Source organism: Nymphaea colorata, chromosome 5 (assembly GCF_008831285.2).
Source record: "Nymphaea colorata isolate Beijing-Zhang1983 chromosome 5, ASM883128v2, whole genome shotgun sequence".
Taxonomy (NCBI): domain Eukaryota; kingdom Viridiplantae; phylum Streptophyta; class Magnoliopsida; order Nymphaeales; family Nymphaeaceae; genus Nymphaea; species Nymphaea colorata.
In genome coordinates this window covers 2,233,768-2,245,313 of record NC_045142.1, presented here as the reverse complement: position 1 = coordinate 2,245,313, position 11,546 = coordinate 2,233,768, and the positions used below count along the sequence as shown (strand labels likewise).

At 36.4% G+C, this 11,546-nt stretch overlaps 1 protein-coding gene across 4 annotated transcripts; it reads right to left on the bottom strand.

Moving 5' to 3' along the window:
- Nucleotides 1–356: 356 nt before the first annotated feature.
- On the bottom strand, nucleotides 357–7,119 carry LOC116254042 (serine/threonine-protein phosphatase PP1). Of its 4 annotated transcripts, none has more exons than XR_004172616.2 (5): nucleotides 6,590–7,119; nucleotides 2,307–2,866; nucleotides 1,992–2,217; nucleotides 711–820; nucleotides 357–607 (listed from the first exon to the last, which is right to left on the bottom strand). XR_004172616.2 is itself a non-coding variant. In XM_031629077.2 (4 exons), exons 1-3 carry the CDS (start codon nucleotides 6,789–6,791, stop codon nucleotides 2,029–2,031), a joined length of 951 nt encoding a protein of 316 aa, XP_031484937.1. In that variant the 5' UTR covers nucleotides 6,792–7,119; the 3' UTR covers nucleotides 357–607; nucleotides 1,992–2,028. The 4 variants fall into 4 exon arrangements, 2 of the variants coding, with proteins under 2 accessions (XP_031484937.1, XP_031484936.1); XR_004172617.2 differs by having other exon boundaries at nucleotides 357–596; XM_031629077.2 differs by lacking the exon at nucleotides 711–820.
- Between the last annotated feature and the right edge of the window lie 4,427 nt (nucleotides 7,120–11,546).

Below are 11,546 nucleotides of genomic sequence, written 5' to 3'. Positions count from 1 at the left end.
AAACACTCTTCATTGAAAACACCATAAAACCTTGTGAATATTGTTCCATAAATTTTCACTAATCCTTCTATCACTTTTCTAAGAATAGATTTTAAATTTTTAACCATCCAACAAGATCTTGCATATTTAAACTCCACTACCAATAGCCTTGTCCTCAATAAAAGCAACGATCCAAGAGAGGCTCGTGGATCCTATCAAGAACCTAGTAATCCCTCTCACCTGTGCACTCAAATGCAACCCCCTCTACATACACATACGCACACACATATATGTATATATATATATGTGTGTGCGCGTAGAGAGAGAGAGAGAGGGAGAGAGAGGGAGAGAGAGAGAGAGATTTATACATCATGATGTGCTCAACTACCAGGTTACAAAAGACCTAGTTGACAGCTGGTTTTTATTTTTCCGGCTTTCTTAAAATATACAACTTCTGTTATTCTAGTTTACATCCAAATGCCAGAAAAGTATACACACAACGTTCTTCGTTTCTAACATCCAAAAATTTCAGGAAATGTTGATCATAACCAAACAGGATCTTAATAGAACAAGTCAGCCGGAAGCAATGCTGTCTCATCAACTAGTCTCCAGGAAACCTGCATAAAACCTGAGATCATAAACTCACTGTGTCACATTTTTTTTGTCCTCAATCAAGGTTATATCAAGATCAATCAGAGTGCTTCACACGCACAAGGGAGAGCTGGAGATACCATAGAAGTTCTACTACGAAAGGTAAGTGAAAGGTCCTCTTTTCTTCAGTAAGATGCAGTGTTGTAACAAGAGCTTATCAAATCTGATATAGGCTGATTTACAGATTCAGCTGAACCAATTGTGAATCAGCAAAATTTATTGAAAAAAAAATGGAACAAAAAAATAAAGTAAAAAATATAAAGAATGAATGCTTGCAAAGGCAACTATAATCAGGGCTGCTTTGATTGCACTGTTAGGAGTACTGAGAGCTACCAGATTGCTGGGAGGGGGAGGGGGAGGCTGACCAGATACCATTGAATTTTGCTTAGCTTTAAAAAGGTTTAGTACAGCAGTTACAAGTAATGCAGCTAGTAACAGACTGGTTGAAATTCTTGCCCACCTGGGGGCCCTTGGCCAAACTCTGTGAAAGGACAATACACCACCAGACAGGTTCCCCGTCCTAGATCACATGAAATTCTTTTGATTGTGACCTAAAGAAACTGGCAGGGTTCTGCCAAATCCCAGCTTGCTAGTCAAGAAAAGGGACAGGAAAGGTGGAAAATGACCTTGAACTTTTACAGTCAACAAAGTCATCACAAGACCAAGCAGTACCCTAACAGTCAAGTTCATGCAAGCATTCCCAAGGTACCTTAAAATGGATTTGTGACTGCAGGAAATGGGAAGTGGCTTTACAAAATGGCTTCCTAGTTTCCACTTCTACAGTAACCAAAGCCAATACTAGAGGAAACAGTACCTTGTGACGAGTCCACAGAAACATTTCCAGATTACCTTTGAAAGGAAACATATTTTCAACTGCAGTAATTCATTTATCTTACAGAAGCAGGACATTACAAGTTTACACAAGCATTTCTGAAGTATCTTCACACGTAAAAAGAAAGTGTAACTTAACTGCAGCAATTCCTACAGAGCACGAACTATATACTTGGAAAGAGAAGATAACAGCAAGACTATCAAGAAGTTGCAGACTAACTCCTATATTATTTTACCATGTAATTGCTCAATTCCTCGTGTGTCAAATTGCATACTAATTCACACTATATTATTTTACCATGTACTTGCTCAATTCCCCATGTGTCAAATTGCATACTAATTCATACTAATTCACCACGTAACATCTTGTCTGAAAGTATCACATATCCATTGACAATAAGGCATATTCAAACAAATACTTATCATGTAGACTAGGACATAGTCGTGCAGTCAAACTCCAAACAGATAAAGGAAAGAGATCAGAACGTGAAATATAGATGTATGGAAGCAAAGGATTGAGCTCAACAAACCTTGGCTGCAGGAGACACCCTTGCAACATTGAATCCCTCATATCCTGGTTGTCATGAAGAAATTTTGTTTCTTTTCATAAGGCTTAAGTATTTGAAAAGAGCACATAAGAGTTTCATCAACATTCATCAATGCACCAGCATTGTCAAATTCACCACAATAGTTAGGTGCTGAGAAGAGTGTTACAAGCTGCCTGTCTGCAAAAAACTCATATCCGTCCTCTACAACCTGCAAAATGGTCACCCTTCCCTCAATATTTACTAAATAGGAATATTAATCACGAAAGTAAATATTTAACACATAATATCAACTAAAACCTGATGAGCACGGCAGACAAGCTCCAGATCATGCTTTGACAAAAATTCGGAAACCTTATCTGGACCAAAGGTGTAAGAAACTCCCCTATCATTCATCCCCCACCCTTGTACATCTTTACCAGGGTCAGACCAAAGCAGATCGCAAAGCAAACCAGCATCTGGTACATCTGTTGGGCGACTTAAACTTTTTACCTGATCTAAGCTTGTCAGATCAGGAGAAAGGCCACCATGCATGCACAATATCTTGTCATCAATAAGCGCAGCCACTGGTAGGCAATTAAAACAGTCTGTGAAAACTTTCCAGAGACGAACACTGAATCTCCTTTTACATTCATCATAAAAGCCATAGATACGGTTAATTGAAGCACACTCATGGTTCCCCCTCAAAAGAAAGAAGTTCTCCGGGTACTTAATTTTGTAGGCAAGAAGAAGGCATATTGTCTCAAGACTTTGCTTGCCTCTGTCAACATAGTCTCCCAAAAATAGATAGTTAGCTTGAGGAGGATACCCTCCACATTCAAAAAGCCTCAAAAGATCAGAATATTGCCCATGAATGTCACCTGAAAATAAAAAAAGAATGTATAACAACAGGCCGAAGGAATACATTTTCACCAATTTCTATTTGTTTACAATAGATATAGAAAAAGCTTGACTTCTGTAGGAATTCCTGCATACCATTCTTTTGAGAAAATAATTGTCGCACATACCAAATCCTCTCAAATTAGGACCTCTGCATTTAGATGAACCACAGAAACTCAAATTCAGGAAATGCCAAGTTTTGCACCAATTTACCCTTTTTTCTCCCGTCATTTTTCTCTTCCTATACCAACAAGAGTTCTGGCTGATAGGTGCTTGGACTAAGTCCTACAAGTTGCAGAAGGCTTAGTGTTCAATAGCCAGGGAACAACCTTGTTTTCATAATCCAGTAAGTGGAAACCTGATTCCAGCTTGTCTATCCAAACGGAAAAAAGGTTTTTCCCATCTGATACTTTGTCCATTTCTGGAGATAAATCAATTTCTAAGCTGATCGGGCATCTCAGTTTTCAACAGATGGAGTTCAACATGTTCTATAAGTACTTCTCTCTTGTTCAAACTGCAAAATCTCTTGTTAAATGGATTCAATATTTCTGTGTGGGTCTTCGCTGTTTATTCCCTTACATTTTTTTCCAACTTCTAGTTCCAATCTTAGTTGTTACGATAACATTGAATTGATTGAAGAAATGAGAGGTTCGCCAGTGAATGGAAACCTTGTCCATTTACTGACTGCAGATGCATAGTCCTTCAGCCCGTACCACATTGCATGCAGTATCAATGATAGCCTCCAATTTTGGAGTAACCCTAAGCAGGAACTGTGTTATAGTTCAAAGCCTTATTGAAGTTGACAGCAACAGACTACTACAGAAACCTACAAGCCCCTTATGCATGCAAGACCACACAGATAATTGCATTTCAGCAATAATTGAAGAAAACACGAATGACTTCTAGTGGGAAAAAAGTACAATTTCAATGAGGAATGATACATCAAATCAAGTGACATAGGAAACATGATAAGTGATAACTACAGTAAAATGATTACTTAAGCCATTACTACTTCAAGCATACACAGAAAAATGCCTTCATCACAGCCTCCTTCAGAAATTACAGAAAATCGATGCTAGGGATATCTCTATGGACACATTAATCGGGCTAAAACCATTTTCTCATGTTTCAATTAAACACATTAAGTAACTGGGTTGGATTCAGTTTATAAACTCAGATACAGTTTGATTCAATCAAACACAAAGAATTGAACCATTTTTTATTATTGGAAAGGGGTCTGGGCGAAAGACTGGGCCAGCTTACTGCTTACTGCAACGTTGGTGGAAGCTTTTTGCTCCATAGGAATGACCTGAACAGACAACCTGCAGGCAAATATGCCTTCAAATGCTCCCCATTCAAACTTCTGCGGATGAAAGTATGGATGAACAGTTATTTTTTCTTCAAAATTTCTGTAGACAGAGCTTCACCACAACACCTGAACAGTCTGTAGTTGATTCTTGTTATAGTTTGATGAGTCTAACTCCAAATTGATTTTGATATTTTCATGTCTGGGCTAAAATTCAGGGTATGAGTCTGAAAACGGTTTAGTCATATTTGGTAACACCTAGATATGGTCCCAAGTCTGACCTCTGTGTATGCCTAACTGGCATACACAGGTACTAGTTCAGAGTGGCATTTTACTGCCTGGTTCAGACATTTGCTTCAGTTCATTATTAAGGTTCCATCTGGATCAGAAGTCTGCGCCTTCAATTAAAAGGAACATGGCAATTAAATTCAACTCTTAGTGCTAGTGAGATATATAACTTGAAGATAGGGCCTGGCCCAAAAAGATATAGTTGATCTTTCTATTAGGAACTGAAGATGCAGAGAAGGCCATTAGAGCCAGAAATAACATACATTGAATGAAATAGTAATAAATTAGTGTCAACATAAACCATGTGATACTGACAACACAAGCTCTATCAAACAGTTTAACAGTAAAAAGCACTTCACTTTATTGGGACCTAATAAATAAGTTGCAGAAAAAGAAATTTTATCAGAAATTGCTTAACTGAATAGTAAAAAGTGCTCTATATTTAATTAAACAGTAAAATGGTTATGGATACGTTCTAACAAGTTGGAATACAGCACACATAACATAGGTAAAAAGCTAGAAAGTTTCAAAGCATGTAACCACAAAGATAAAAAATCATTTAAAATGTTAAAAAATAGTAACCGCTACTTAGGTGCTAACTTGTACAGTTATACCCACTTGGTGCATGTTTAGGATTATAACTTACCAAAAAAGAAAAATTGTAACTTCCTACACTCGTCATTGCACGTGGCAATCAGATTCTCTAATTTGACAAGCAATCAATAACCTACAACTATTTTTTTAAAATTCTCAAGCATATCTAACAAACTCCCCTTTAGCTAAAATGATATTTTAGTCACGATCTGCTTTATATGAAAAATGAATAGTCATATTAAGTATCTCTACTAAACAAATTGTCTCATTCCTCAGTTCAATGAGCTTGGCAAACAGAGGCTTTTAGGCGGTAGAAACTGAACACCTTTTCTGCATAACCCTAGTGACAAAATGAAGATAGAAGGTCGGTTGAAAAATGAGACATGACAATGCAACTCTTCTGATTTGATTGTTCATTCAATTAAAACCACCTAAGTTAGACTATGAAGTAATTGAAAAAAAATTATCATATGATTACCAGACAGTCGATAGATGATGGTATGAAAGACGAGATACCTTTTAGTATCTTAACCATGTATTTCTTGACCCAAATAATTGCATGTTTTGATTATGACTTACTTGAGCATGTTTGCTGACGGAGATAATCATTAATCAATACACAGTACATGCATGTCAGTTTTGTGCATTCATCATATGTTTGCAGACAGATAATACACTTGCCTGTTCGTGGTAATGATTATTAAGAGGAGTGCTTTAAAGCGTGATGCACATAGTGATTTCTTAACTTTTATGTAAGTGTAGGCCTAACCTACCGACATAACATAATAAGACGATTTAGTTCATAGTTGTTTGATCGTCATTTCAACCTTGAAAATTTTGGTTAGTGAGTATCATGCCGGTTCTGAAACTAATGCAAGGTATTCTAAGACTAACTACAAGCCATCTAAATAGGTCCTAAACAAATCTAGTCACAGAACGCATGACCTCAATATGGCCAATCCAAAGTTCAGTCACGATAAGAAATCCGTGAGGCTATGTGAAAGAAACTAAGAAATTCAAAGAGTGATTACGAAAACAAAACCACTGGAAAAAGTTCATATGTATCAGCAGTCTATTGATACGCACGTCACGGTGAGAAGAAAGCAAAAGATAGAAATATAACTGGAGTCAACTCATTGCTTCTCAAGCAAGCACAAGCGCCCACCTACACGCACAGGGACACAAATTTATCAAACGACCACCATCTAGCAGCAAACGGAGACACGAGATATGATCAAGAACCAAAACATATCGTAAATTTAGAATAAGAATTATAAGCAGTAACGGTTTAAGCAAAGGCAGAAATAATTAGGATCAATAACTGGAAAATTTGCAAGCAATCCACAGTGAACACAAGGGCTTTGCAATTTCCAGCAGAAATACCGTCAAAAAATCCCAGAAAACCAAGACCAATAAGAAAGAGAACACCATAACGCCGGAACATCCACAGCGTAATATCCAAAGCACAGAGCAAATGAAGCAAGAATTCGAGAATCCAGAGAGCGAGAAACCGCACCGCATATCTTAATCGGGGCTTCGAGCTCCAGGAGATTAGGCTGCCTGAGAAAGATCTCCCGGGAAGCGACACAAAGCTGCCGAATCTGAGACTCTGTAAGGCGGGCCTGCCTTCCAGCCCTCGACGACGATCGTGCCTCGAGTAGACGGGCGATTATCTCGTCCAACTCACCAGGGTCAATATCCGTGCCCTGCATAGCCATGGCTTCCCTCGATCAACTCCGTCGCATGAAATGATCACCCGGAAAACCCCAATTCTTCCCTTCTTCCTGAATCCTACTATCCCTGCTTTCCCGTCTTCTTCCTCCTCCTCTTCCTACTTCCCGAGGCAGGGAAGGTACAACCGAAACACGAAGAGTAAAGGAAGGGAAACAAGGGAAATGGATGTCTACCTGTTGAGGCAGAGGAAGGAAAGGAAGAGGAAGAAAGGAGGAAGGTCGAGTGCAGAAGGGAGGAAGAAGTAAGGAAGAGAGGAAGAAGGAGGAGGTGGAGGGCGCCCTCACCATCATCGTCCTCGAGCCATGAAAGTTTTGTCTTGTGCATCGCTTACGGGATTTTCAGATTATTTTGAGGATAATTTCCAAAATCATCCCTTTTGTTTTGAGATTTTTTTATTAATGACACATCGGCTGATGTCTTTCCTATAAAAGCCTCTATCGGCGGGTGCAGGTTATGTGCTTTGACAGTTTGCTTCTCATCTCCATTTTTAAGTTAAAAATTATATTTAATACTTAGTTAAGTAAATAATTTAAGCGAAGCTTTCTTACTTAAATTAAATGTAATCACAAACTTCAATTTTCGAATTAATAATCTCATTAAAAGTATGTCTTTTACAACAAAAATTAATACTACGAAGGAATAATAGAGGATAAAAAATTAAACAGTATAAGATTTGAATTTCGTAAAACTTTTACCATAAAACCCTGTTCAAATTTTCAGTTAATGCGAGAACCAAAGGCTCTTATTGACAAGAGTATACCTTTCAACTTAGCATTATATTCTCACTACTTGAAATATAACATCTATAATAATCAAACTTTGCCTTCTTATACATTATACTAGTTGAGACAAAGAAAAAAAAAATTGTGAGTATCCTTGTATAGGAAAAATGCCCATCTAGGTCTCTTTTTGAATAAGAGTCGAAGAACGGTGCCCCATAGAAAATTTTTTCCCTCGCATTATCGTTTACTCCCTAATTAAGAGGGGCCCAAGCGAAAGCGGCGGTCTTCTAGCGCGGAAAGATCAGGTTTCTTGTGGATCGGATTTATAACTGTCGATCCAAACCCGACCCGAAATAGCTGACTTTGTTAGAAAATAGTACTCACGAGATCTAAACTGTGTCTTGATATTAGGATTTTCTTTTATTTAATCGAACACATAGTTGGTTTGGTTTTTTTATTGTGATCAGAATCCTTATAAGAAAAAAAATGCAAATAGAGCGGCAGCTGTTTTAAATCTAAATCTAAATCCAAATCCAAATTCAAACATAAGCAATTGTAATGTAATTTATGTTATTTTTCAAGAGAGTATTTATATTTTCATCCCTATTGTTAAGACTGGGCATCAGACTGATTACTTGGGTACCTAACCTGAAATTGGTGGGTCTCTAACCACAAATTTTTATTCTCAGGACCCGCCCCAACATAACCCAATAATTTATACTTATATTCATATTATATTTTATATATATTTTTACTTTTTATCAAATAAAATTGGATTATATATATATATATACCCTTCCTATTTTTGGCCCAAAATAAAAAATAAAACAAAATGTCTTCTCTAAATAATTTTTTAGTCAGTATATATTGGATGAGTCAGATTTGCACTCACAACACAAATTTTATTTCTGTATTGCCTTAATAACAGTTGGTTGCTTACTTCATATGGTTCACATGGTCAGTGAAACATGCTGAGATCATCCGGAAGTTATTTTTACAATTTTTTTTTTTTTGCTTAAGAAAATAAGCTAAAGTTAGGCCGACGTCTACCAGTTTGTCTTAAAATAGTTTAACTTTCAGCGAAATTAGCGTGACTTATAAGGCTGGTTTGATATAAGGAAACACTAAATGTTACCACACCATGAAATTGGGAATTTTCGGTGAGCATGAGTTTAACAACCAATCCTTCGAAAAAGAGAAAAAAGGCTCCAAGGCCCGCCCCACCCCATTCCCTTTGCTCTCAAGATCTTGGGCGGTGTCCGAAGCTGGGTGGAGTACGGTACACCATTACAGTGTCGCAGCCACCCTATTTACAAATTATATGAGTAGCACCCATGGGAATCGAACCAACGATGTGTCTTCTACACGACCATTTTTAATATGTGCATAAAACCTCAAATTTGAAGTTTAAGGGAAGGGGTTTTGACCTCGAATCATTGGATTTGAAATCTACAAGAAGTATTTGATAGCATCGGATACAAGATTCGAGATGATTTGAGATCATGGGCAACCTTAAATCCACAAATTTTAGGTCAGATTCTCATCTCTTGGACTTCTAATATGAGGTTTTAGCCATAAACTTAAGATTTCAAATCATTTTTTCACATAGGTCCCATATAAAAGGGATATTAGATTAGTTAGATCCGAAGCTATCAAACACACCTCTTTAGTGATCTCATATCAGATTGAAATTGAAATTGAAATCAGATGTAAATAAATGCGGCACTTGATACAGAAAAATCACTCTAATTGACAAGTTTAACTTTGATGACTAATCACAAATATTAGAAGTAAATGATTGAGAAAGACTTATTAATTGCAATACGAAAAGATGATAATGTCAATGGCTCATAATTAGAAAACATGGCAACACCAAACACAATAGTGATTTTGTTAATTTGGATCGGGTTAGAACAGGATATACAGGCAACTATTCGGATCCTAATCACTGAATCCGGGTTAGAGGGAATTAAAAGTGATATGGCCAATTTGGATCGTGATGGAGTAAAATGAACCAGTGTAAATGAGTTCCGTTCTATTCTGGGCCGATCTGTAAAGACTCGCTTTCTATCTCGACACAACGACAAAAGAGAGTCCTGAATTGGATCTCGATTTTAGTATAAAATCACGTTTGACTCATTTAGACCGAGGATATTTCACTTTCTCTTTTGAAAAAGGGTGGGCATCGGGCCAGGCAGCCCGGGTCTCGGCCTGTTTAAAAATAAAAAACAATTTTTTAATTATAAAATAAATTTTTTAAATACAAAATATATTTAATAATAATAAATATATATTATCAAAACAAAAAATATATAGTTTTTAAACTTAAATGGGCCGAACCCGCCGGGCCGGCCTATCGGGCCTGGCCCGGACCCAGAAAATCCTGACCCAGGCTCGAGTCTAGGCCGGCCGGATGCCCACTTTACTTTTAACATAGAAAAAACCGGTTCTAGATACGAAAATCTGACTTTGAATTTTTATTTTTTTCCATAACTTTTTTTTCTTTCTAAGATAAAGTATAGTGGTATTTGTTTTCTCACGTTTTTTTCTCTCGAAGTTTGTCCTCCACTTCTAAGCAACTGACAATTTAGTGCCAGACTTATTATGATTGACAATTTCATCCCTCACATTTACTTTTTAAAAATTCATTATTCTTACCCCTTGGTTTCACATAACTTAACATAATATTTTTTTTGCTTCATGTAAAAGATTTGTGTTTATTCTACACTCATTCTTCACATAGCAGTTTTCAATAAAAGTTGGGGGCATACCCTAACAAATAACCAGCTATACTATGCTTTTAAATGTATCAAGGAAAAATTTACATCCCAATGTGAAATGTTGAGGGGAAAACAGGCATTGTTTGGTTAAGTGCAATAAGAAGAAGGGATGAGTTTGTCAATTCCCTACAAGCCAGAGACGAAATTAGAAAAGTAATTATATATATCGGAATTGATATTTTTATAGAATTAATTAATAATTAAATCGTTTGGTTTGAAGATGACTAAGGTAAGAGTTCCGTCTCTGGATAAGAAGAAACAAGAAAGATGTCATACTGCCCATAAATGTTATTAAAGAAGTATTCTTTATGAGAATGATTGACAATATTTATCTATTTTTTCTGGGGTTGACAACTTTTTTGTCATAAAAAACAAAGAGACAGTGTTCAGGTTCCGTGATGGAATGTGAAAGATGGATTACGATATTTAAAAGAAAAAAAAAATTGAGTTATAGAATTTTAAATAAAACAAAACAAATAATTGAATGTGATATTCTATGCTATACAGAATTAATTAAAAGCAGAGAGAAGCCGATGCTCGCTCCCCAAATCGCAAAAGTAATTTCCGATAATCCATGTCCTTTATTTGATTATTTAAAAAAAAAAGGCTGCAATATGACTGTTTTTTATTGCACCCATTGAATTATTCTTTTTAAAAAAATACACAGAGAGATGATTTTATCTGATTTTTTTAAGAAACATTCAAAAGCACACCAAAAAAAATTTATTATTATAAAATTGTCGGCCATGCTTTCTATATTATATTATCATTAAAAACATGCCTTGCCATGGTGAATGAAAAGGTTTCGTTTCTATCAAGTCGATCACCGCTTTAATGGCGCAACATAGTTTCTATTCTTGTGAGTTTTATTCTTTGGAACCATAAATCGTGACACTCTAGTGATGGGTATACAGTATCCTATCTATGTTGTTCACTGACAAAGCCAGAAATTTTTTTGTTTAAAGGAACACTTAATTTACATATTTTCATATTTGAAGGGGCACTTGCATATATAACAAAGTAAATAAAAATAAAGAAAAATTACGGGTATAGTGTGGGCAGTTGCCCACACCAGTCTTTATGTGGCTTCACCACTGTTTCGACTCCGCAAGCAGGGGAATGGGGCGACTCTCGAACCTCAGTTTCGGGCATTGGGTTATTTAACCTCCTATTCACCAAAATCAAGTTGGTCATTTAGTAAGAAGTAATGACTATTGTTTTGACCATTAATATGATA